The sequence below is a fragment of the Colossoma macropomum genome, unplaced genomic scaffold (genome assembly GCF_904425465.1).
Source record: "Colossoma macropomum unplaced genomic scaffold, Colossoma_macropomum, whole genome shotgun sequence".
NCBI lineage: Eukaryota > Metazoa > Chordata > Actinopteri > Characiformes > Serrasalmidae > Colossoma > Colossoma macropomum.
This window is the reverse complement of record NW_023494800.1, coordinates 15,592,956-15,619,199: the sequence shown is the minus strand read 5'-3', so window position 1 is coordinate 15,619,199 and position 26,244 is coordinate 15,592,956. Positions and strand designations below refer to the sequence as shown.

At 38.7% G+C, this 26,244-nt stretch overlaps 2 protein-coding genes across 6 annotated transcripts; both read left to right on the top strand.

Moving 5' to 3' along the window:
- The first annotated feature begins 1,157 nt into the window (after nt 1-1,157).
- cysltr2a (cysteinyl leukotriene receptor 2a) lies at nt 1,158-4,020 on the top strand. 2 transcript variants are annotated; one of them, XM_036588543.1, is made up of 3 exons: nt 1,158-1,348; nt 1,476-1,547; nt 1,994-4,020. In XM_036588543.1, the coding sequence occupies exon 3, from the start codon at nt 2,001-2,003 to the stop codon at nt 3,003-3,005; it is 1,005 nt and encodes a 334-aa protein (XP_036444436.1). In that variant the 5' UTR covers nt 1,158-1,348; nt 1,476-1,547; nt 1,994-2,000; the 3' UTR covers nt 3,006-4,020. The 2 variants fall into 2 exon arrangements, with proteins under 2 accessions (XP_036444436.1, XP_036444437.1); XM_036588544.1 differs by lacking the exon at nt 1,158-1,348 and having other exon boundaries at nt 1,416-1,547.
- Nucleotides 4,021-4,359: 339 nt separating this feature from the next.
- dub (duboraya) lies at nt 4,360-24,233 on the top strand. Of its 4 annotated transcripts, none has more exons than XM_036588546.1 (7): nt 4,362-4,491; nt 16,996-17,079; nt 18,427-18,504; nt 19,020-19,085; nt 19,226-19,423; nt 22,184-22,764; nt 23,834-24,233. In XM_036588546.1, the coding sequence occupies exons 1-6, from the start codon at nt 4,486-4,488 to the stop codon at nt 22,547-22,549; spliced, it is 798 nt and encodes a 265-aa protein (XP_036444439.1). In that variant the 5' UTR covers nt 4,362-4,485; the 3' UTR covers nt 22,550-22,764; nt 23,834-24,233. The 4 variants fall into 4 exon arrangements, with proteins under 4 accessions (XP_036444441.1, XP_036444440.1, XP_036444439.1 ...); XM_036588545.1 differs by having other exon boundaries at nt 4,368-4,491; nt 19,014-19,085; XM_036588548.1 differs by lacking the exon at nt 16,996-17,079 and having other exon boundaries at nt 4,360-4,491.
- The last annotated feature ends 2,011 nt before the right edge of the window (nt 24,234-26,244 follow it).

Genomic DNA, 26,244 nt, shown 5'->3' with positions numbered 1-26,244 from the left:
TGTGAAAATAGTTACCTGTGTTTTTGCCGTCTAAGCTAGATCTCTGTTCTGTCTTGACTTTACTCCTGGTACAGGGGATCCAGTGCATTCCAGCACCTGCCCATGATGCTTGAAGCATTTTGCATGAGAATCAAGATAATTTTTTTGCATTCCATCATTTGTCATACCACCACCTTTCACGTCAACAAATCATCAGCAAAGAAAGTGAGACCGTGAAGATATGCCCAACCCATATCGCTGCATCCCTCTAACTTCGCAGAATGAATAATATGCTTTGTATTTTGGGCAGTTTCCTTTTTTCAGTACTCTCTAGTTCCCCTCTGGAAAGTACAGGTTAATGTTTGGTTTGTTAGTCCATGAAGTTAAATGAAAGCCACCACCAGGATCCTTTACGTTCTTACACATCTGAAGATGTAGCCTTTGATCTTTTAAAATGTCGCTCTTGCATGTGGTATTCTTTGACACATTTTAGCTTATTCTCTGGAAATGTCCCTTCTGGCCTGGAGCATTTCTCTTCAAGTTGAAAGGGTTTGTTATTCATCCACATCCTGTAGCTGAGTTGCTCAGTAATTTGTTGTGCACCATGAGGCAAGTTTTACATACGCTATCAAGTGAAACTATTTAAAAACTTCAAAAATGCTGATTTCATCTTTACATAGAACTTGACACAAGTGTTCATATGAGTTTAGTAATTCCTTAATGAAACAGCCCAACTCACTGGGATGAAACATTTAGTCAAAAAGAATATAGGAAAGTATGGGCAACTTGCTGATATCATATTTCATAAAGTAATCAGGCAAACTAGTTGAAGTCCTTTTAGGATGGATCGTTTCTGTGGTGTGGGTGAGTCTAATGTGTTTTTACATTTGAATACCTGGCTGCATAATCACTCAGAGCATATGTAAACTGGAGAATGTATTCATGCAAAGTCAGCAGAAGACTATAGCCTCTGAAGTTTATTCATTCAAATGTAGTTCACTGTATGTGTGCATCCCCTTGCTGAAGCCTTGTAAGTGTTATTAGGACAGCTTTTAGTGTATCACAGCAATTTACCATGATCTAGGTCAAAAAACTGGTGAGTCAGCGGTTAAGACTGTAGGAGTTACGTCTGCTATTGTCATCACGAATGGAGATCTTCAAAGTGTGTGACAGGAAATGGAAGACAAAGACTTAAGAATAATATCTGAAGTTTGAGGAACTATTTTCGAGTTCTTAAAACAGCTCGCAAGGTTGATAATAAGTCTGTAAGCTTTACAGAGACGACACAGAGTTGCTTTTGGGACCTGCCGAACTCCCTCCCCTGAACTCCCTCCCCTGTGTGATGTTCCCTTATATGCCCTTTTCCCAGGTAAGAGGTTTAGTCACTGGCACTGAGGGGGGAAATGCATGCCCTGACAAAGGTGTTTCTCTTCAGCCCGCCCTCTCCTCCCAAACTCGTCTACCCAACACAATTCTTATCTCATTTTGAGATGCAGCTCAAGAAGTCTACACTTCCTTCTACCTGACTGGATAATCTACCACTCTGCTGAGCTGGAAAAAAAAAAAAGGTAATTACTATCTATTTTTGTCTTCATATGCCACTCATAGTGTTACCTGAAATCAGATGTTTGCTTCTGTTTAGTGTTAGATACAATGCCATGCTCACTGTCAGTGTTTATGTTGACTACCTTATCCAGCAACAGCCCATTACCTTACTGTCATAGGTGTCGCAGCATGTTTAAGCAGAACCCAGGTGGCTGGTTAGAAATAATTATGTACAACTAACACTAGAAATAAAACTCTTTTGGAACAAGGTGACAGTTTGGCAGGAGTTTGTTACACCTTTACATGATTTTAATTTTAAAGATACCTTTTTAATACTGGTTAATACTCTTTTACTCTACTCTTTCTCCCTGAGTTGTCATGTTGCCTTTTTAATGACCTTTTCAATGATCTTTTCCTGTCTTTGTTTTTTCCCCAATGTTCTGCTTTAATCTTGACCTGTGATCCCAAGAGGTGACATGAATTCGTCATGTAACTGCACCATTGATGACTTCAAACGCTCTGTGTTTCCCGCCGTCTACCTGCTGATTTTCATCCTGGGCATTGCAGGCCACTCAGTCTCGATCTACGTCTTCTTCAGAGTGTGGAAGAAGAAGAGGAGCCTGACCTCAGTTAACCTGTTCATGGTGAACCTGCTGGTGTCTGACCTGATGCAGGTATGCTCTTTGCCCTTCAGAGCCTTCTACTTCCTGTCCAACTCCCACTGGCCTTTTGGCAACGTGGCCTGCCGCCTCATATTCTACGTCTTCTATCTGAACATGTATAGCTCCATCTACTTCTTGGTGGCTCTCAACATCATGCGCTACCTGGCTCTGGTGCATCCGTACCGCTTCTTGCGCCTGCAGAGCTGCTGCCGTGGACCCCTGGTTTGCTGTCTCATCTGGCTGTTTGTGGCGCTGGCCTCCAGTCCTCTACTGTTGGCGTCGACCAAAAAAGGGGCAGAAAAATGCCTCGAGCTAACAAGCGGAAATGCAACGGTCATCAGGACTCTAATCATTATCAACGACGCTACTCTGGCGGTGGGCTTTGTCCTGCCACTGGCAATCATCTTGTGGTGCTCCGTCTTTGTAGTACACAGACTGCTGAAGCCTAGTCCAGTGCACCGCACAGTCCAGACTTCTCGGAAGAAGGCCTGTGCTCTGGTCATCATCAGCCTAGGATTCTACCTCATCTGCTTTCTGCCTTACCATATAGTGCGCACGCTCTTCTTACACGCAGAGTTGGACGTGGCAAACAACAAAGGGTGTGAAAATTCCTGTGAATTCATCCAAGGGATGCGTAAAGCTGCAGTGGTGTCCCTTTGTTTGGGCACAGCCAACAGCTGCCTGGACCCCATCCTTTTCTTCTTCGTGGGGGAGAATTTCAGAACTTTCTTTGCCAAGATGCTGAGAAGAGAGAAAGCAGACACTGATAACAGAAGGAGAAGCCAGCAGAGGGCAGAGTTGCAGGTCTTGAGTTCCTGAGATGATGCCCTTGGTGTATCTAATATGGGACAAGTGCACAATTCTTTTCTAACAGGAAACAAAACTGTGGTTATTTTGTATTCATAGGTCCCCAAAACGTCCCCCCAGTGCATAGGAGGCATGAGCAAAGTGAGACTTCCTGCACATGACAGCTGCATCCCTCAGATCTCCAAAGCTAATGTCATCAGTAGTGTTATTTTCTATATAAGTTGTCCTCGAACCAGTCCTCAGGGGCCCCCCAGACGGTCCACATTTTTGCTTTATCCCTATGTGTTGCCGCTTGAAAACCACTGTTCTATGCACACAGTTGTCATAACTGTATAACTGTGTGCAAAAATACATGCTACTGTAAACTAAATTGTAACTTGTAAAGGATTATTGTTGACAAAAGCAGTGTTGATGAATATAAAGGATAACCAACAAGGGAGCTTAATCTCCAGGTGCTGGAATTCAGCAGGACATCTGTCTTGATTGTATCTTTTTATTGGGAAACAGGTAAAACTTTTTATAAGCAAATTATATGACTGATAACTGATCTCAAGATGGACTGTAAGCCAAAGGGAAATCGGATAGGCCAGACTGTAATAACACAACATGCATTACAACCCGCACAGCGTCCTGAAGATTCCTGCCATGAAGTGCAAGAAGTTTGTGTGGACTTGCTGCAACAATGATGCTCTGTTGTGATATAGGAGAAACCTGACTGAAAGAGAGATGCTGTTGCTGGCGCTAGCACAGAAACAATGGCAAACAGCCTGTCTCCTCCCCCAGAACATAATCAGACAGTCTGTGTCAAAATGCAGCTTCCTCTTTCATTTCATCCATAAATGGAAGTGTTGTTGACACATCACAGTAAACCTCAAACCGTTGTCTTCACTCTCCAGCCCCTCCCTTTTGTCAGCAGCGTAATCCATATGCTCACCATTGCTGTCCGCTATCCACTTGCTTAATAGTTAATAGTATAGAAGCAGCCTGGATCTCTTTGGTCTTCGTGGTCATCAGTTATGTGACTGTATTTGTGACTTCGTGGTCACCAACAAATAAATGCTCGCAGCACTTCTCGAACTATTTACTGAATGTAGCATAAAACACAGAGCAGTAGTACAAATCTGATATAACGTCTAGCCCTCAGTGTTGGAAGTGCTAAAAGAGCCAGCGCTAAATATAACTTGCTCATCGACAAGGGCTGGCAAGTTTTTCCCGCCTGTATTCCGACACGCCCCGCCTCCTGCGTTAGCGTAGGCTACATGGCTACACGGCTCTGCATGGCTCTGCTGCTAGCCAACCTTAGCGCTGCAGGACTGCTCGTGCTAGCCAATCATAACTCAAGAGAAGAGATACTACTAGCCAATCCTAGCGCAGGGGCGGGGCTTGTCGGAATACGGGCGGGAAACAAACCAGCGCTTGAGAGGAGCGCTTGTGAGTAAAGTAGAGCTGCAGGAGAGTTCAGTAGAACTCTCAAAAGACGGTGGAGGGGAAGATGGAGGTAAGCAACAACAAATCGAAATGGTTTAATCTTTGTTGACCTTTTCTTTCTTTCATCGAATGAGTTGTTTTCATTTTGCCACCTTGCAGTATAAGCCATGGTTGTGCAGTAGGAACCTCTCACTGTTATGATTAGGCATCAGCTGCTTTTAGAAGTACCTCTGTCTGTGACTTTATGGACAAGAATCTAGTTTGTTTATTATAATCCATAGAGAATAAGCACATTCAACTGAATCCTTAAGATAAAAGTGTTATAGTTTTTTTGTTGTTTTTCCCACATATACTTGCAATGTCCATTGAGTTGGCAGAGTTGATTTAAAATGTATATATATGTATATTGCAACAACCACAGTTTTAAGCAATATTATTTGGCATAGAGTAGAATGAAATAGTTTTTTTTCTGTAATACTATAAACATATCACCATATGTCTTCTTTTGAACTGATGTGCCTATTTACAATCGCATGTGCTGACCTGCACAACAAAGTCATTTTAAGATGTCTGAGGGGAGTGGAAATACAGGCCACTCTGATGGACCCCCAACATGGCCGTGACAGATTTCTTTAACACCTGTCACACTTCTGTGTGTCCGCATCTCTTACGTCTTCCTCGAGCCAATATCAAAACGAGAGGCTTTTTACAGGCCTTCTTCGCTTTGTTAGGCCTGTTTGTTATGCGCTGTCGTGTCAACTTGTCAAAGTCTGGTAGAGGAGCAGCAACACTTGACTCCACTAACATGCCTCTTAAGTTAGAGGAAAGTATGGCTGGAATTGCAGCATTGCTAACTGTCACAGGAAGTGGTGTAACCTCATCCGCGCAACAGATTAAAATGGCGGGCTCATATGATGCACTTCTGAAAGTGTGTCTGAGTGTATGCCATGGAAAATGTGTAAAATAACGTTAGGTGCATATGTGTGAGCCCCTCTATGAAGTGGATGTCACTAAAATGCAAATATCAGCCACCCTACAAAACAACAGAGAAAAAACAGGTGCTTTTCTCAGGGCACCAGTGTGAGGTGGTAAACAGTTTTTGGCTTGACCTCGATAGATCTGCCTGTTAGTATCTTCACTCATCGCTGGCTCTGATCACCTATTGAAGTTGAAGATGCAATAAGGTGCATTTTTCTTTACATGACATTTATAGTGATATTCATATGCCTCAAATTAAAGAGGTATTGATTGTTTACAATTGAAGCAAACTTATGCCAGGTTTGATAAGAACATTCACAACTATGACTTTAAGAGCTGTGCTCTTGATGCTACAAGACAATAGTACGTTTTGCTACTGCTTTACTTTTGTTTTCATCAAAATGTACTTATCATGTGTAACCAGTGACTGCAAAGCTGCAAATAGTGACTCTTAAAAATGGTTCTTCAAGGGTTCTTTAGTAAAAAAAATGGTCAATCAAAGAACCCTTTCCATGAATAAAGGATTCTTTGCATTGTGGTTCTTCAGATTGATGGAGATTGTCTTATAAATGGGTCTATATAGAGCCTTTTTGAAAAGGTTTCTATATAGGGCCAAAAAGGGTGCTGCTATTGTTATGATGTCAGGCTTGTTACAATAGAAGAATCTTTTTTGATGCAGTTCTATATAGAACCATTTTCTTCACTAAGGAACCATTTTTAAGTGTGTACCTTTTGGCGTCTATAAGATTTACATCTACATTGTGTGCATGCTTATATATAAAATAACAGAAATTACATATAACGAGTGAGTTTTTGAATGGTAGTATGTATGTATATATGTGTAACAGTACTGTATGCAAACACATTTCATTTCAAAATGCTGTGTATCCATTACAAGAGGCTTGAAGAGAATCATAGCTGACATGTAACACACTTTGTGAAAAAACACATTTTGTTCTTTAATAAAAGCAATATTAATCATGATAAAGCACTGATATTTCTTGAATATGTAAAGCCGTCTCCCAACAATGTATATCATCAAAACAGGAAAATTCAAGAGGCATTTCATGTGTTTTAGAACAAAGCCTGTGATATGAGTGTGCAAAAATCAGAGAAAATTACACAGAAGCCTCAACAACAAAATATATTATACATTTTTCGGAAGATTTACTTTCAGTTTTTTTAAAGAAATCTGCAGATATTTATCCACACCTCCAAAGTTCAGTCTTGGAAATATATATCGCTGCTGTCAGAACAAAACCTTGTATGTCCAAAATGGTAACTTTACAGGAGAAGGAAAAAACATACTTTTTCTTTTAGTGTGATCTATGGAACCAGACGTTTTTCCCAGTCATTCTGGGCCATTTCATTTGGTTCATTCATCATGAAATTTACACACAATATAAAGGCAAAGGTTATTTTCAAATTATGTAAAAAAAACTGAAAAACAATGGAGATACAAGGTTTTGTTCTGACAGCAGCGAGATATAATGCATATATATATATATATATATATATATATATATATATATATATATATATATATATAATCTAATAAAATATGCATGGCAGCATACATGCAATATAAGCTATATAGACTATATTTCTGTACAGTAGATCAACATACTACAAACAAATTAATGTAACAGATACAAACTGAATGACTGTCATTGTGTCTCCAGCTGCTTACAGAGTTCCCTGATGCACTCTAGAGTTAATTGCCTTTACCATGTCGAGTGTGAATAATATGATTTTGAGCAAGCTCATTTGTGAACTACTTTGTGGCTTCATAAGTGGTTCTGCTATTATCATCAGCATCAGCTGTTTGTTGCTTGTAAATACCACAGGAGAATTAGGGGTAGCTCTCACCTTCATTACACAATTATGGCCTGTTTTAAATTCATAAAAATAAAATAAACATTGTTAGATAGTGAAATGACCGATTTCCAGTGAAAAATGGATCAGTGAAATGTGACAAGTAGATTCATGCGGTTGTGAATTTTATCACTGATCATCTCTGATGGCTGGTTCAGAGTGATGATGTAAGAGGACCAGTTTCTGAAGAAGCCTTTATGACACTAAAACTACAGTAAAAATTCTTGAACCCTCACAGTCATGAGACAAAGTTAACTTCCTTTTAACCCCCTAAATACTAAAGGCTCACACTTCAGCTCCTCACTCTCATAACTGCATTATATACGTTAATTTTGATAGATAGTTGTTACTGAATAATAAGGCTTAAAGAGCCCTTATCCTATATTTTTTGTATTTCATCATTTTTTCTGATGCTCGCTTCTGATATTTGTGAGGTTTTGTGTACCAAAAAAAGTTGTAGTTTTGTGACTGTACTTTTAAGACTGATGTATGTAAATGAACGCTGTTCTGATTGGCTGCCCTGTATTGCGTTTCATTCAAAAAGCAGAATGGACTGTAAAAACTCGAATAGGCGGATGTAAATGTGACTTCACAAAAACAATTAATTCAAAACAGGCTGGTTTTGCAGCTCATTTCCATATAAGGAATGTATGGACTAGAGAGTGAATGGTTCGCTTTAGAACTTTAATACTGTTTACATGCTGCATCAAACTATTTTATTTTAAAAAAGCAAGAAAAACTTTTTTCCATAATAAAAATACTGTAAGGTTAATATCTGGAAACTAGGCTCAGTTTTAAAGGCGTTAATTTAAGTTAATTTAAGCATCATCACCAGGCCATGCTGTCAAACACTTTGACCCAATAACTATGTGTTCCAATAGCTAATCACAGCATGAGCTGACGTCTGGTGCCCTGCTGTGATCTTCAGGCTGGGTGCTTTGAGGGGTGTGTATGTGCTTTCCTGGCTGTGTGAGTTCATTATCTCCTGAATGTCAGCTATGTGGAAACTCTGGCAGAGCAGAGTTATTGTCAGTCCCACCTCAGCAGCTGTCCCAGGACCAGGCCACAGTGCCTGCGCAGGCCACAGCCACACAGAATGCAGAGATGAAAGAGAGGAGAAAAGAATGTGGACACAGCTAATTACAGCAAATCCTGCTCTGTCAAAAGTAAAGGACTCAAAACACCACAACTGGGGGCAAATTGAAGAAGTCATATACTTGTGAAATAGTTAAATTAGAGATTTGAAAAATCCTCATTTGGTCATCTGTTCCTTAAAATGGCATTTCAGTTCACCTTGACAGGAAAACAGTCCCATATAGAGTTTCACGTATGCTTAGATCTTTTATTGGGTCTCTAGCTTTGGAGGGTATTTTGCATTTACAGTCAGAGACTACCCTTCATTTATTTCATTTGCAGCCAAAATGGCAATTAAGTGCAAGTTATTCTTTTTCTTTTTTGAAAATGTCTGAAAGGATGTACAGCTTTCACAAAGCCTTTACTGAGAACAGGACATTTTAAAATCTTTTACAAATCGAACCGACTGCTGCTGGTGTTCTCAGAACAATTCACTGACCACCCTGGAGTCCAGATGTCAATATCACTTGTGAAATTGCTAATTGCAAAAAGCAGAAAATGCAACCAACTTCTAAGACTGAACTTTGGAGCTGTGGAAAAATGTCCCTGAAGATTTCTTTGAAAAACTGAAATCAAGTTTCCTGAAAAGAATGAAAGCTGTACTGATGAGGAATTAATAACCAGTAATTAATGTCCAAATTGACAGAAAAAAATGAGGGGTAACTTTTGCCCAGTACTGTGCCTCTGTGAGGTTAATTAAAGTGTGGATTTAGTGCAAAAAAAGGTTTAGTGGTTTTATAGTCAAATGTGACCCACTGCAATGCTGTGCAGATACTTGTCATAAAATTACATTTAAAATACCTGGACTGACTAAATACCTAACACTCACCCTAACCTTGACCTCAACCCAAAACCTCAACCTCAACCTGCTACTAATCCCAGCCCTAACCCTAACACTACTGAGTATCCCAGATAGTTTGTTAATAATTTATGACTCTGTAGACCGTAAGACCAAATAGCATGTGATGATTCATATGTGATGTATAGCCCATCTTCAGTTACAGATGCTTTAGAGGACATAAATGAGCAAAACATTTAGTTTCCTGTGAACAGTAACAAGGTTTGTGGCCACTAGACTTGTATGTGTGGTACTAGATGACTTAAATGTTAAATAATGCTATTACATAAAACAACAAGAGTTCATTATCATGGCATGAGTCTCTTGTTGCTGCTTTTTTTGGCCATGTGTAGTAGACGTTAAAGTGAAGGGTGGAGAGCTTTCTTATACCAGCCCAGCCCATTTGGGAAGTTGCTTCATACCGAGCAACACAGCTGCATTAGGAATTTACGCAATATGAGTAAGCACTGTTACACAGCCGTTTGAGATGCTGTGTTAACCACATTTTATTTGAGGAGTGCATGTTGGTCATTTCACTGCAGTGACAGTGGGATTCAACGCACTTTGCAGGCAACTGGATGATAATACCAAAGATAAGATGCTATTAGTGGAACCTAGTGACACTTAGTGACCCTATAATAAGGGCAAACGTGTGCAGACTTGAATCAACACTTAAAAATGTAAAACACTGAATTTACTTGCTTAAGTGTGTCCAAGTTTGTTTTTCAGTTTACTCACATTCAGAAATAGTTGTATTAATATTATGTATGTTGCTTTTTTTTGAAGCAAGTAAATTCTATGCATTGCTTTTCTCAAAGTAGGGTCCCTCTCAGCACGTCTGCCGGATGGTTGCCAGGCTCAGGCTGAGAGTGAGGCGGAGTCCCTCTTTTTGTCCACTGACTCACACTGCATAGTTTAGGGAAGGCCCCACTTTTCCTGCCCAATATCCACATAATAGTCTAAGCCAAAACATGAGGTCACAGAGCTGAGGCACCTTCAGCAGGGGAAAAGAATGTCAGAAGAGGTTGAGTATGACCTCAGCAACTCGCAATGAGACGCTGCCGACAACCAGATGAGCACCGGGTCCTCAAAGCAGAGGAAAGGCCAAGCGCTGTGCTGTCCACTCTGTTCGGTGCAGCTCTAGTAAAAAACAGAGCATATTTCAGTGCAAACTGAATCATGTGCTTCTTTTCTCTCAAACAGCTACTCTTCATGTCTGCCTGACAAAGCGTCGCTTTGTGAGATGCTAATATAATTCTGCTGCTTTCTTCTTAGGTCATGGGAGGGGTCTGAGACAGTGACTGAGACCCCATATTTTAACCCCTTAACAGTCATGGACCTACCAGTTGGTCTAGACTTCGTTTTCTCACTTCTATAACTTAAAGTGACCATATGAACGACCAAATTTCCCTTTTTTTTTAAGTAAAAGACTCCTCAGCCAATACAGTCAATATACGGAAAGAGCAGATCAGTTTTGTAGGACATTGCAGAAACATCCCATTATTTTTGTGATATCGCATCTATCTACATCTATCATACTCAACCCACAGCCATTTAGCTCCACCTGTTCTTGTTGATGTTTTAAGGAGTGTGTCAATTCAAACTGCTTCATGAATGAGATACTATGCAGTGCTGCCAGTTAGAGCCAAGCTCATTTACATATATCAGTCTTAAAGGCTCACTAACAAAAACAGCCTGAGTAACTCTTAGAGATAGGTGGTGTTGGATGATGGTCAGGTAAAAAAAAATGATGGCTGTTTTTGTTACATAAAACCAAACAAATGTTATACATGGATTTCAGGGGAAAAAGTAAAATAAAAGAAAAATATAGGATATGAGCCCTTTAATCAAACAATTTTGCACTGTTTTCATGTAGTTACTGAATAGTAAGGGGCTGAAGACCTGTAGTCTCTCTCTCTCTGTCTCTCCCTCTCTGTCTATATCTACGCACGTAACCCACACTCATGACCGGTTCTGTTAAATATGGTTATATTCCTTATCACTTCAGTATGAAACACAGTAAGAGAGGAGGGCCCATGCTGAGTTGATTATGTATGCTGTTTACTCTCTGCTTGTTGCCTAGTATTGAAACAACGTGTTGTGGAGTAAATAGACTCCATTTTTCAGTTCCCCTCTGTCTCCGTGCTGTGGAGGCATTAGGGTGCGCGTGGTTTCCTCGTTTGTCTAATGTTGTAAAAGTGTTAAGGCCCTCACTGAAGTGTGCCACAGACTGATGTCATTTCAGGTGGTGTGTGTTAAATTAAACCATACAGAAAAACAACTCCAAAACGCCCACACACACACACACTCACACACACGCACACACACACGCACGCACACACACACTCACACACACTCATTCACACACACGCACGCACACACACACACTGTAAACTCACCACTGGGTCTCAGGGGGAAAAGACACACACCCTAAACGAGCATGAAGCTCACTGCACTGCTAGCCAGACCAGCTGTTCTGTACGACTCTCTCTAGTGCAGTGAGCAAGATGCAGGCTCACATAATTAAAAACGACATTTTGCAGTGTTCACTTTCTTGAAATACAGGTTTGATGTCATATATAAATGGGTGATTCTTCAGCTTCAGGCACTTTCACCTTTGTGAATTATGAAGGAAAAAAACTCATTACACATCTTTTCACAGTCTCAATAGTTTTAAATACAGAATATTAAATGAATACACTGTCTGTAAAACTGCTGCTGCTGAGGGACAGCTGGATTTTGTCTAAATGATAGAATGACTTTCATACACTGAATATTAAACAAGTTTACAATAACTTCACTTTTTTCTCTTCAAGACCAAATTAAAAAAAATCTTAGAGACTGTCTTAATGTGAACTTTTTATAATTGAAAGTACTCAAAAGTACCCGTCGTTTCAGAAACACTCAAACATTGTTTCAAAACATGCCGTTCACTTCCTGCTCCATACAGTCCATATGTAGAAACTAAGCTGCAAAAACAGCACTGTTGAAAAAAAAAACACACGTTTGCATATATCCAACTATTCAGCCTAAAGCAGTTGAGTTCTGTCCATTCATGCTGAAGTAATTAAGAGTGTTTCAGCTTGGAATGCTTTTTAAATGATGCACAATGATACAACCAATCAGAACAGAGTATATTTGCATGTAACAGTCTGAAAGGCACATTAACAGATGTTTTATTCTAAGGGATAAAGAAATTGGTTGGATGTCATATATGTCATAAAGTGGACTTACAATACTTAAAATATAAGAAAATGATATGGGCCACATAAACATGACCTATGGTGCATGTGGAGAACATGGCTTGAAAGTTTATGAGGAAATCTAGGTAGATGGTACCAGCTGCTGTTAGATATAGACAGTATACATACACTGGCTTTGTCCGATGGAAAGGTTTCTGTTGATAGTTGGTACCAGCAACTGGTCAATGATAGGAAGTTTCTCTATGTCCTTTTTTACAGGCCTGCAGCATAAAATGAATTCCCTTTTTAGGGAACTGCAGAAGTTGTCCTTAGGCAGGAACATGTAGAGACTACATCACCACAAAACACCAAAAAAATGTCAAGCCAAACAGGTTGTGTTTGTTTGTAATGTGCATGCATTAGTCCAAGTCAGAGTACTGTAGCGAGATTTAGGTTGGGCCTCATTCAGTAATCAGTATGTTGGGAATGTGCTGGCAGGACTGGGTCAAATATATATGTATTTCAAATAGAATAACCTTTACCCACTTGGCCAGACTGTAAGTCGGGTGGTCGGCTCAGTCTCAAAACATCTAATGGTTTTGCAATGAGATGGAGCGCTCATGTAAGAGGAAGTTCACTGCAAAAAAGTACATCTTTGCAAAGGCAATCTAATATTTTTCATTATAAGATTAAACATTTTTTGTTTATGGATCTTTCTACAGAATTGAATGTCAGAGTTGAAAATCCCATTTTGGACTTTTAACTGACTTAGACTTTAGATTAAAATTCTTTTGCTTTGACCCTGTACCTTAATTCTGTTTATTTTATTAAAACAAATGATTGAACATTCCATTTAGTCACTACCAAAACAATCATAACATGACCGAAACATTTTACCAATTGTTTCAGTCATGACAATTTAAGCTAATTTTGAACATAACTCAAAAACGATAGCCATGACATGACTAGCTTTGAACAGTTGTACACACAGAAAATCATAATATTTTTCATTGAAACACAAAAAGTTTTAGTAGTGACAATTCTTAATGTTACACACTGATTTTCAGACTTTGGGACACATTCACTTCAAAACAGCAGGACCTAACTGCTGACCATGTGGTTATAACGGACAGAGATGAAGTAATACAATAATAAATAACAAGATTTTTATTTATAGAGTACTTTTCATACTGGTGGCTGCTCAAAGTGCTTAGTGTCACTTCCTTCTCTAAAATGCAGGGTGTGTGGCTAAAATAATGCTCTGCCCACAGACTAACACTCTTTGTGTTTTGGTATTGACATGAAAACGTGGGACAGCATTTTTTGAGAAAAGTTTTTTTTTATTTAAAAATTTAATTCATGATGAATCTAAATCAATCTAAAGGTTAAAATTTAGAGGTTAGTGTTTGGGACAGCCAAAACATTTTTACTGAAATGATTTACTGCACTAATAGATATTCACATATTCTTCATTAGTTTTTAAAACAAACTCATTTATCTGCCAGTGCAATATGATCATTTCACTTGTTATGATCACTTTATATAAATAGAACTGTGAATTGTTGAATATTCTTCAATAATGAATGATGTGATAATGATATTATTGTAAGACTTGAATATAAACATGAGAAATATTACATATATTGTCTACACTGAAGTCGCTTTACTTATCATAGATAGAATTTTTTACAGTGTACATTTAACTCTAGAGTGCACAGGTGTACTGGAGTACATGAGCGACCGACAGAGACAGACTGGGTGAGCAGCAGATGGGGAAAGATTGGGACAGAGGGAGTAAGGCCTGAGTGAGGTCAGTGCACTCTGGGAATCAGGCGATTGTGAGAAAAAGGCATCAAAGGCAGGATTGGGTCACGCTGATCTTGAGTCATTGGTCTGACTCCCTTTACCTCTTGCTAACGCCCTATACGCCCGATTCCAGCCAAAGGCTGCACAGCCATTTACCGCAAGGCTTCAGCTACTGATTGACAGTAACTGATATAAGTGAAGTGAACCTACAGAGCCTACAGAGAAGTGCTGCCTCACTCCTGACTGCTATAGCATGCTCAACAAGGTCTGGTTTCCAGCCAGGGCTGGTGATAATGCTAATGGCCAGAGATAGGAGGCCAGGGGATGCAGGAGACTCAGACTGGGTTGATAAGAGAACGCTTGGGAGTCTGAAGTCAACAGCAGATGGACGGAAACCATGCCGTTCCCACAGAGGTGTCTCTCTCTCTCTTTCTCTTACTGCCGTTCTGAATCATGTTTTCTCTGCACTTTAACGAAGAGCAGCAGCTTGGTTTCCTGTTGTGGAAAATAAGATGTTGCTTAGCCTCCTCTGTGAACGATGGTTATCAGCACAACAGAAGTCTCTCCTCTGACAGCACGTGGTAAGAGCACGTGGTAAACTTACCATTATTCATGACATTCAGTACAAAAGTCAGAGAGCACCCTTCATTTATTTCATTTCCAGTCAAAATTAAAGTGCAAGTTATTAATTTTTCTACGTCAGAGAAAATACATATCACATTTTTCAGTATTTAGTGTGTCCACTCTTTTTGGGAGATTTCCTTTACATTTTTTAAAGAAATCTGCAGGAAAAGTTCAGTATTAGAAGTTTATTGCATTTTCCAAATAATCCCAAACACATTCAGTGATGTTGAGGCCTGGACTCTCGGCTGGTCAGTCCATTGTTCTGAGAACACCAGCAGCTCACTTGCTTGATTAGCCAATTTACACCCTTTTTTTGTCTATTTTCTTCTCTCTGTAAGGGCTTCTTGACAGCTACACATGCTTTCAGACTCATAGTGTTGAGTTGTCTTCCCACAGTGGAAGGATGGACGGAAGCACCTGATTTTTTTCAGATCTAAAGCAAGAGTGAAAATAGAATTTGATTTTCTCCTCTCTCTCAAAAATGAAGGCTTTAAGTACTGTTGATCTGATGGTTAAAGTTTTGGTGGTCTACCATGTTTTACATGGATGTTAAGAGTCCCATTTTCTCCTTTTCTCTTAATAATTTTTTGAACTCCAGTTTTAGAATCTCCTATTTTTTTCATTTACTGTCCTTTGACTTTCCCTCATCTTGGACAAATAGATTATTTTATATCTAATGTAATCATATCTAATAACTTACACTTATAGGCCCTTTTGAGTGGAAATTAAATAAAAGAAGTATGCTTGCAGAACAGGGACTTTCAGAACTCCTCAAAGGTTTTTGTGAACTGAAATCTGTCTTTCCATAAGAAAAACGAGCAGGCAGGTGCGTTGTGGCTGATAATGATACTAATGAACTTTTTTGCATTTCAAAACAAGTTCACAGTAGAATCCATGTAGAAAGATCAGTGAGTATAAGGTTAAAACTCAGAAGATGGAACAAAGATTAATTTTACATAGCCAAATCAGACATGATCATTATTGTGAAGTTACATATTTACACTGTCTGAACAGCTGAGTCCCTCACTGCCTTCAAACCGACTGAAGACCGATCTCTTCATAAAGCACCTAAATGAACACTTAATTAACACTTGCTGAAATGTCTCGTGTTTTCACTTTTGGAATGCCTTATCTCTGCATTGTTTATCTTTCTATCTTGGTGTCAGCACTGAGTTTTTTTTTTAGCTCAAGGGTATTTTTGTTTTAGCTGTGCATTCTCTGAGTGGACAACAAGTCATTGTGGAGTCTATATGTGTCTGTTAAATGATGTAATTGTAAACATAGTTAAGAGTCTTGCCCACAGGCTTAGTGGGACAGCCGCTGGTGCAAATTCAGGGGGGAGAACTGGCTAATTTTGGGTTGCATGAGAGCTGTTAGTTATCAGTAATTATATAGTTGTTCATTACAGTTTCAAACTCTAAGTAAACCCACAATAGACTGTTATTTAGTTTAGTTATGGCCAGTAATGACAAACAGAAAAAAACACTGACCTGACCTGGAAACATTGACTTCTCGGCTATGATCATTTGTTCACTTATGCCAATTATTAATAGTCCTTCCTTTGTGTTCTTGTCATAATATTTATCATTATATTTATTTTTATATTATAAAGCATGATATTTCAATATGATAAGTATAATTGTAGGCATATTTTGTTTATACAGTTTAATGTTTAAATTACTGTATGTAGGCTTTAGCCTCCTGACATTGGTCACTCCCATGTCTTGCATCCCTGTATCCCTGGCATTCCTGCTTGGAGGGGGAATCAGAATTCCAGTCTGGCAAGTGTAGGACTGACGTGTTACCCAGTATGAAATCAGTTTGCCGGTTTCAGAAGAACGGAAATGCCAATCACTGAACTGAGTAAATGTGTGTCAATGCATGAACACACATGGACAGCAAGTTATTATCTGTAATTATCAGCTGTAATTCCTTTTCCAGTATTCCAATCCAATAATAATTTACATTTTCCTATTTATTGACCAATACTATATACTGTATTGGCCACCAATATATTTTACACCCTGAAGTTCCTCCAGATGACTCTATAAAGGTGGCTTAACTTCTTTTTCCACTCGTTTTTGTTATCTGCTTGGATCCTCATTTACTCATACTCTTCTACATTGGTGTATTTCAGAAGGAGTCCACGGGAAAACGTTCTGTGGCTGAACTGGCTGGAAAGTTCGCTTGTCAAATCCCTGTTCCTACAGGACCTGACGGGGTGAGGTTTCTCCGAGTGGGAAGAACCATCTCTCCGTTCTTCTATATTTCGACTGCCTCTCTCGCTTCTTCATGCTTATTCACCTTGTGCTCTGCTTAAATGAACTCTATCTCTGTCCCTCAATCAACCTAATGGAAATGGACAGTAATTCCTGTGACAAAGGGAAAGGTTTTTGAATCAAATAGCAGATGTAGCATCATGCAGATTACATCAGTTCTGTTCTGACTTGGTGGCAGTAGCTGAGTAGGATGGCTTAACAGTGAGTCAATTTATCTAATAAAACTTGATAGCTTCACTTCGCTGGAAGCATTTAATTCACTGGAAATATATGAATTATATGAATTACCTAGGGGAATCCTGGCTTGCATGTTTGCTAGGAAAGAGATACCACCACCTTGCCATTGTTGTAGACTGCGGCCTAGCACAGTGCCAACGTCATCTCGTTCTCCTTTTAAGACATGCCAAGAATGTGTCCAGATGTAAGTACAGTCAGTAAAAAGGTTTGGCAAGGGGTAGCTGTATATCAAGCCACAATCCTGAGTGGATATTAATAAAAGTGACTGTTACATAATGTTGAAAGGTGATATCCTGCAACTGTGTCAGGAGATGGCACGTTGTTTGGGCTATTTGTAAACTTCACTTTCCCTTTCTCCCAACAGCACAGCTTTCCCCTACTTTCTGTCACCATAATGGCTTTATTCATGAATTTCTTTGCGTTTATCATCAGTTCAAACTGTTGGACTGTTTCTTCTTTCTACTTTTCTTGCCCAGTGCCCAGTGGATGCCGCTCTTTCTTTGTCTTTCAGTCTGTTATGCACATTTGCTTCCACTATGCTTCCAGTTGTGTTCAATCCATTCTCTTTCTTAAAAGTAGCTGGTTACACCAGAATCTATACTTGTCTTTATTAAAGGGCCCAGTTTGCTGTTGTACGTAGCCACTGTGAAAAGTTAATATTTAGAAACTAAGGTACCTGTCGTGAAATAACTGTTTTTGTGATGTCACATTTGCATATATCCACCCATTCAATCTGCAGCGGTTTAGCTCTGCACATTCACACTTCAGTTAAAAAGAGTGTTTCTGCCTGGACTGCATTTTGAATAAAGCCCAGTACAGGCCAGGCAATCAGAACATGTATAAATGAATTACGACTGTTTCTGGTACAAAAAACCAAAAATAAATTAAAATTGCAAGAAAAATATGGGATACGGGATATTAATATAAATGCTTTTAAACCTGTGTTCAGCCTGTACTTTTCTTAACTGTGCTTGTCTTAGACACCAAGCTAAGAGAGCCAGATGTTATGAGATGCATTACTGTATAAATATAGCTGTTTTCCCGTCTTTCAGAACAAGCCTGTACGGAGGAGACCTCCACGCACGCTGGAACTACCTGCCAGTAACAACGCAGGCCAGGGCCAGGATGAGGTGAGACTTACTGAGAAAAATAAGGGGAAAAGCTAGGAAAAAAAAAACCCTCCTGTTAGGGCATGTCTAGTTGTTTTGATAAGACATTTATGAACAGTGAAAGTGAGCATGTTCTAATCTGAAGCTCGACGGAGGCATCAGGATCTTACTTTGCTTAACTACTGTACGTAATGTGTCTAAGTGCTTCACTGAAGTTAAGCAGTAATGCAAGTTGTGCACTGGACAGTTCTGCACTGACTATGCTTTTCTTATAAACAGCTTTTTACAGCTTAACTGCTTAAAATCCCAGGGTTATTACATACTAAGTCTTATTATTCAGTAAATCCAGGGACTTCAATGCAAACTGGCTATTCTGAAATTATAGAAGTGTGTAATAAAACTTTGGGCCCACTGGTAGGCCCTGGCCATTTAAGAGGTTAAAGGGCTGCCTAGAAAGAGTCATACTTCACTTGAAATGTTTACTAACCCTAGAAATCCAATGTGCATAAGAGATTTGTTCTTTTTTAAAGCAACAGAAAGGAGAGGCTACTTCTCATCCTCCGAGAAAGCAAAGAAACTCTGCTCTCATTGAGAAACTACAGGTGGGTTTGGTTTTTGTAAACATCTAAAAACATTCTCCAGACTCACCAGCACTGGTTTAGCTGTGTTGCCCTCTCCTGGGCAGACATGTGTATTGCTCTTGCAGCATCTCAGATGTAGTTTTCCGGCCTGTATTTCACAGGCTAACCTCGTTCTGTCTCCCACGGCCCTGCTGCCTTCACCAATGAGCCCTGGAGCTGCGAAACCTCCACCAGTGTCTTTCTCATCAAACTCACCCTGCAGCCCGGTCAGTCCAGCTGCAGCTCCCAAAGCCAGCCAGGAGGCCCCAGCCAGCTTTGAAAAACCTGCAGAAGGAACTGTTCTACTAAGCATTAACAAGGTGAAAATCATTTTAATAAAGATGGGCAATACAACTGCTTTTCATTTTGATCCAGTGCCACATGATACTAAAGTTGATAAAAACTCTTCTTGTCCACATAAAAAGAGAACTTTTGTTATTTCCACTCTTTTATTTACCACAGTTGCATGCAAAAGTTCGGGAGCCCCTGGTCAAATGACATGTTTTGTTGAATTTCTAAGTGAAAGTAAGTTAACATATCCTGTATCGAAAATACACTTCTGCACATGTTAATGCACAATTACTGTTTATTTGCAGAATTTAACATATGCGGGAAAGAAACTTAAAATGTGTCCTGTGCAATATTTTATGTTCATTTTTTAGCCTAGTATGTTAAACTCAGCAAATAAATAGAATTTTGTGTGTTAAAATGTGCAGAAAAAATGCCATATTTAAGCTTGTTCACTGTAGAGGACATGTTAACTTATTTTCACAGAATATCAACAGAACATGTACAACCCCATTTCCAAAAATTTGTTGGGATGCTGTGCAAAATGTAAATAAAAACAAAATGCAATGATGTGCAAATCACTTTAATTAAAAAGAGTACAAAGACAACATATAAAATGTTGAAACTGATAAATTGTATTGTTTTTTTGAAAAATAAATGCACATTTTGAATTTGATGCCAACAACACAATACAAAAAAGTTGGGATGGGGCATCAAAAGGCTGGTAAAGTTGTTAAAAAAAAACACCTGGTGTTATTTATAGGTATAAAAAGGGTATAAAAAGAGCATCTCAGAGAGGCTGAGTCTCTCAGAGGTAAAGATGAGGAGGGGTTCACCACTCTGTGAAAGACTGAGCAAATAGTGCAACAATTCAAGAATAACATTTCTCAACATAAAATAGCAAAGAACTTTTGCTTTTCATCATCTACAGTACATAATAATGCAAGGGACAAGGCCAAAAACCAGTATTAGATGACTGTGATCTTTGGGCCCTCAGGCAGCACTGCATTAAAAACAGACATGATTCTGTAGTGGAAATCACTGCATGGGCTTTTTCAGAAACACTTCTGAAAAACACTGTGAAAACAGTTCATCACTGCATCCACAAATGCAAGTTAAAACTGTAAAATGCAAAGTAGAAACCATATACAAACAGGATCCACAAACGCTGTCACCTTCTTTGGGCCTCAGCTCATTTAAAATAGACTGAGGCGAAGTGGAGAATTGTCCTGTGGTCCGATGAATCAATATTTTAAATTGTTTTTTGGAAATCATGGACAATGTGTCTTCCGGGCTTAGCTTGTTATCAGCGCACAGTTCAAAAGCCAGCATTCATGATGGTACAGGGGTGCACTAGTGCACATGACATGGGTGACTTCCACATCTGTGAAAGCACCATTAATGCTGAACAATACATATAGGTTTTGGCAACATATGCTGCCATGCAGATGATGTTGTTTTTTAGGGAAGGCCTTGATTTAAGCAAGACAATGCCAAACCACATTCTGCATGTATTACAACAGCATTGCTCTATAATAAAAGAGTCCAGGTGCTAAAATGTCCTGCCTGCAGTCCAGACCTGTCACCACTGATAACATTTGGCAAATTATGAAATGAAAAATACGACAAAGGAGACCCTGAACTATTGAACAGCTAAAATCCTATATCAAGCAAGAATGGGAAAACATTTCACTTTCAAAACTGTAGCACTTGGTCTCCTCAGTTCCCAAACACTTACAGAGTGTTGTTAAAAGAAGAGGTGATGAAACACAGTGGTGAACATGCTCCCCATCCCAACTTTTTTGAAACGTTTTGTTAGCATCAAATGCAAATGAGCACATATTTTTCAAAAAACAGTAAAGTTTCTCAGTTTCAACATTTGATATGTTGTCTTTGTAGTATTTTCCTTTAAAAATATGGCTTACATAATTTGCAAATCATTGCATCCTATTTTTATTTACATTCTGCACAGCGTCCCAACTTTTTTGTAAAGGAGGTTGTAATTTGACTAGCCCAAATACCCTATTTGAGGACTCTAGTGTGTGTACGAGGAAGGGAGAATAAAGTAGTTTTATAACACTCAATAACTGATCCTCATATATAAAAGGAAACACCAGTATTGCATGTTTTCATACTCTGCTATTGATCCACCCGCACCGACCTCTTAACTTTCAGGGGTCCACCAAGTCCAACTTAGCAATAACTTAGTAATAACTTAGTTATAACTTAGTAATAACTTAGTAATAACTTAACAATGTAGCCAAGTTATAAATAAAGGTGCCAAAAAGGTTCTTTGGAGTGAAGCCACCCACAAAAAAAAATATTATTGGTTCTTTAAAATGCTTTTCAGTGTATGGTACACTTTAAATGATCATTTTGGTAACTTGATGAACTTGATGAGCTTGTGTGAAAGTGTGAAGTCCACATAACAAAGGTTCTATGCAAATTAAAGGTTTTAGGAACCTTTAACAACCTTTAAAGGTTCATCGCGCTCACAAATCTCTTTAGGGAACCAAGAGTGGTTCCTCAATAGCATTGTTCAAAGGGCCCCTTGTGGTTCCTTTCTTTAAAAGTGTAGTGAACATCATTTTTTTTTATAATATTTATGTTTTGTAACAGTAACAAGTAATTTATAGTAGCTACTGCATTATAAATCTTAGGATTAATAGCTGAATCATATGCCTGCAGTTGAAGTTGTTAACTGCATTGTTATTGATGGTGTATAATAGCACTTAATATGTGTTCCTTCATGTGTGTTTATTTGAAAGTGTTACTCTAAATTTTACCCCCAGGGCAGAGCTAGACATTCTATCAAACGTCGGCCACCATCTCGCCGCCACAGGAAGTCTAGTTCAGACGATGTTGGTGCTGAAGAGGAAAAGACTGCCTCGCCTGTCTCTGAGTCTGCTGCTCCAGGTGGTAAGGAGGAAGACGTGTTCAAGAAGCAGAACGTGGAGGAAAAGGAGGACAGCAGTGCTGAGCCAGTGTCTTCTACCTCTGAGCAACAGAAAGAGCAAATCCAAAGTGCATCACCAGATTCAGAACAGCAGCCTACAGCAGAGGGAGAAAAGGAGAGCAAAGCATGTGAGGAGGCCCCTGTGTCTTCAGAGAAGGAGGAGAAAGTAGAAGAGGAGAAGGTAGAAGAGGAGAGAAGGTAGAAGAGGAGAAGAAGGTAGAAGAGGAGAAGAAGGTAGAAAAGGGGGAGGAGAAGCCTGATGAGCCCCAGTTAGCCAATAACACCTCAGAGACCATAAAGCATGAAAAGCCTAATGAAGAACCAGACACAGAGCCGCAGACTGAGCCAGACAGAGCGACAGAGGACAAAGAAGAACAGGAGGAGAAGAAAGAGGAGGATGGAGGGAGCCAGACAGAGGTGAGCATTACATTTTTAATGGTGGGGCCAAGCTGATAGTTTGTCACTCTTTGCAGTTAAATGGGAATCACACAGATTTTTAAAATTTCCACAAAATTCAGTGGTTGATAAGTAAACATAAGTAAAGTAATTCAGAGTGGGTTTATTCGAAATGGTTAATTGTAGAGAAACTTATGAACTGGCCAAAATGGCCAGCCAACCTACACGTCGTTGACATTGATGATGGTGCTGATGAAGTTTTCCATTGTACTATTTTGCCTTACACTGCTCCGCTGTTCCCCTCCACCAGTAATGCATTTATAAAATACGTCAGGCCAAAAGCTTTTCACTCAACTATCAATGTCTCAGGTATCAGGTAACATATTTGTAACTATCAGTAAAATAACATTCAGTGAGGGAGCTTTTAGAGGCATTAAATGCTTCATACATCTGGTTCCTGTTACCACCTCAGTGAACAATTCAGTAAGTTTCTCTAGAAGGGAGCATTTCACATCAAACCACTCTGAATGACTGTTTACACCTTAACAATTTAATGATACAGAATATGTGAAAAGTGAAAAGATGATTTTTACTGTTAATTGTGAATAGATCTGTCAAAGGGATTAACCTTAAAAATACATAAAATTATAATTAAAATTTACCTGCTCCTTGATCCACTTGGCATTTTGCATGATGATAATGCATATTTTAAATTCTCCTACTTGTCTCTCCTACAGTCAGAAGCAGAGCATTAAAGGCACATGCATTTTGTGTCATGTATTTTATTTTTATAATTGTCTAATGAAATCTTCCTGAATTCCTCCTAGTTCATCTGTTTCAAAGTATTTTTGAAAGCTATGCATGGTTTGTTACTGTCCAGTTCTGTCCATTTTTATTGACTGCTTGATTAATTGCCAAAATGATCGGGACATTATTCAGCTACTAATATAATCACTAGTGACAACCCTAACTGTGATGCAAGTAGACCCAGTGAGTTAGCCTACTGTGCTAGCGGCGCATCTAATGTAGAGACTGCACTGTTCTTGAACCTGCATTTCTTATTCATCAGAATATTTGTCTATTGTTACAGGAGTGTAAAGGATCCGAACAATGAAATCCTTGGGAATTCTCCACAAAGGACTGCTCACTAAATCCTAACTGCTTGGCCAAACCATTGAGGTGAAGGGGAGGCCTGGGAATTAATAATGTGAACAACATGGCTTGAAACTTCCCTCCAACAAAGCTTTAGCAGCAGTTCTCCGCTTTTTGTTAAATTCTTCTGTTGGATGTACAAGTTAACCATGAGATGAAAAGAAAAGAAAAAACCTGTCTTCTTGTACAGATGTGTTAATATTTTGGTAATATGTTTTGTGCTGGTGGTACAAAGTCAGATACAGCATTGTACATGTGATTAGTTTAGTTCTGATATTTGCTTTTTGTATATACCTTGAACTAAAATTAATGTGAAATAAAGGATTAATTTTTGCTGACTCATTTTTAAAACAGAAATAGCAAACTTTTGTTTAAAAACAAAACACAAATGAATTAACAGGGCAGGGGTTGTGTGTCCGCAATAAGCATAGGTGAGCAGTAATACAGTAAGTAAAGGACATTTGAGCACTCAGCCAAGGGGCATCTTTACATATATATATATGTTCTTATTTAATATTATAGTATGTAACGTATGTAATATTACATCCCCAAGTCTCAGTTGACTGAATTCACAATTTAGTATCTTTTGTGTCCATCAATGTTCTCTCACTACAAAACCCAGCATACATTTCACAATAAATCACACAACCACTGTGAATCCTCCTATGGCAATAGAGAAATCCACTGATGTACCACTGATGTAGAGGCTAATAAATACAATCATGTCTCATATCTGCCTTTCCAGAAGTAATGTTAGCTAAGTGTCCCTTTAAATCTTAGTGATTGATTTATATTAAGTTTCAGAGTTCAATGACATCCCTGTTGTGACTTAAATAAGTGTGTTACTGCCATTTCAGGATTCCAGAAAGTCCATCTTAAACTGCTACTACTACAAGAAATTTAATAACCTGAATAGACGATGACAAGGAGTCTGTTTTGCTATGAAATGAAAAGCCAGAGTATTCTTAGGGCACTTATTGTTTAAAAACAAAAAAAAACACTGTGTCCAATCAAAAAGACCCACTAAAAAGACCTTCAATATGAAATGATTTTTGTAATATTAAAAAAAAACAACAAAAAAAAAACCAAGTGGCATATTTTAATTACGCATCCAAATATTACCGTTTCTTTTCAGGTCATTACAAGTTTTAGAAGTACAAGTGTTACCATTATATTATCTGCATTTTGTGTGTAAAAATAACATGAGCAGTGTGTTTAACACAAGTGGACCATTTAAACATGTGTACATGCAAGTGTGCATCAGAGCTGAAGACATTTAAGAGTCTTTCGATGGTCTGAAATTATATTAGAGGCCTTTTACTATATTATATTAGAGGACTAATAATATATTATATAATATAGGACTAACTTTATAGCCTTATGCTATACAATACATTAAAACAATAACTGCTGTTTTATCGGTTTGTGAATATTTGCACTGCTTAATCACATTTAGACGTGAAACGCATTGTGAAAGCTGTAGAGTCATGCTAGTCTGCCAGAAACACTGAAAAATATCTAATGGGGGAAAGTAGAGGAAAGAGAACTGTGATAAAAGTCACAAAGACATTCCACACAAGACAAAACTGCCTTAAGGACAGAAAAGCAATAGAATGCACCAGCTGGACACAAATAGAAAGATGCTAAAAACCACTGAACTACAGCTTTTAGAGCCCAGTGGACATACAGCCCTTTTTTTCAGTATTTTATCCCTCTACTCAAAGACACTGATATTTGTAGTGCAACACACACTAACACGCAGTGCTGAGAGTGATCCACTTCCCAAATAATACCTGCTCTGTGGTGGTCCTGTGGGGATACTGATCACTGACGAACAGGGTAAAAGGGGGCTAACAAAGTATGCAGAGAAACAGATGAGCTACAGTCTGTAATTGTAGAACTACAAAGTGCACCTATATGGTAAATGGAGCTGATAAAATGGAGTGTAGATATAAGGAGGTGAAATGGCTGCTCAGTGTAGGACAGTGGTGAAAAAATACAAGCATTGTGCACTTGAAGGAAAGTAGTGGTAAAAAAGTACTATATCCAAATACTGTACTATATCCAAATATCCACTATATACTGTATCCAAAGTAAACTTACTATGAGTTATTATAGTTCATTTTAAATTATTTTAATGAATTTCTACTTTTAATCAATTACAAGTGTTTCTATTTCAGGCAAGCCCAAAATTTTTGCACTTTGTCAACCACTGATCCTGTATTTCTTATGGATTAAATGCATCTTAAGGGCTTATGTAAGGACTAACCGCATGGACTAATGTAAGGACTAACGTGCAAATGGGATTCAATGGAAAACTGAATTTTAACTTTTTTTTAATAAAAGTGT

Excerpts from the sequence above, each read along its gene's own strand:
- cysltr2a (XM_036588543.1), top strand. The coding sequence starts at position 2,001 with ATGAATTCGTCATGTAACTGCACCATTGATGACTTCAAACGCTCTGTG.
- dub (XM_036588545.1), top strand. Across the intron at positions 17,080-18,426 it reads TTCCTACAGGACCTGACGGG|AACAAGCCTGTACGGAGGAG; the intron begins GTGAGGTTTCTC and ends CCCGTCTTTCAG. Across the intron at positions 19,086-19,225 it reads CTCTCATTGAGAAACTACAG|GCTAACCTCGTTCTGTCTCC; the intron begins GTGGGTTTGGTT and ends TGTATTTCACAG.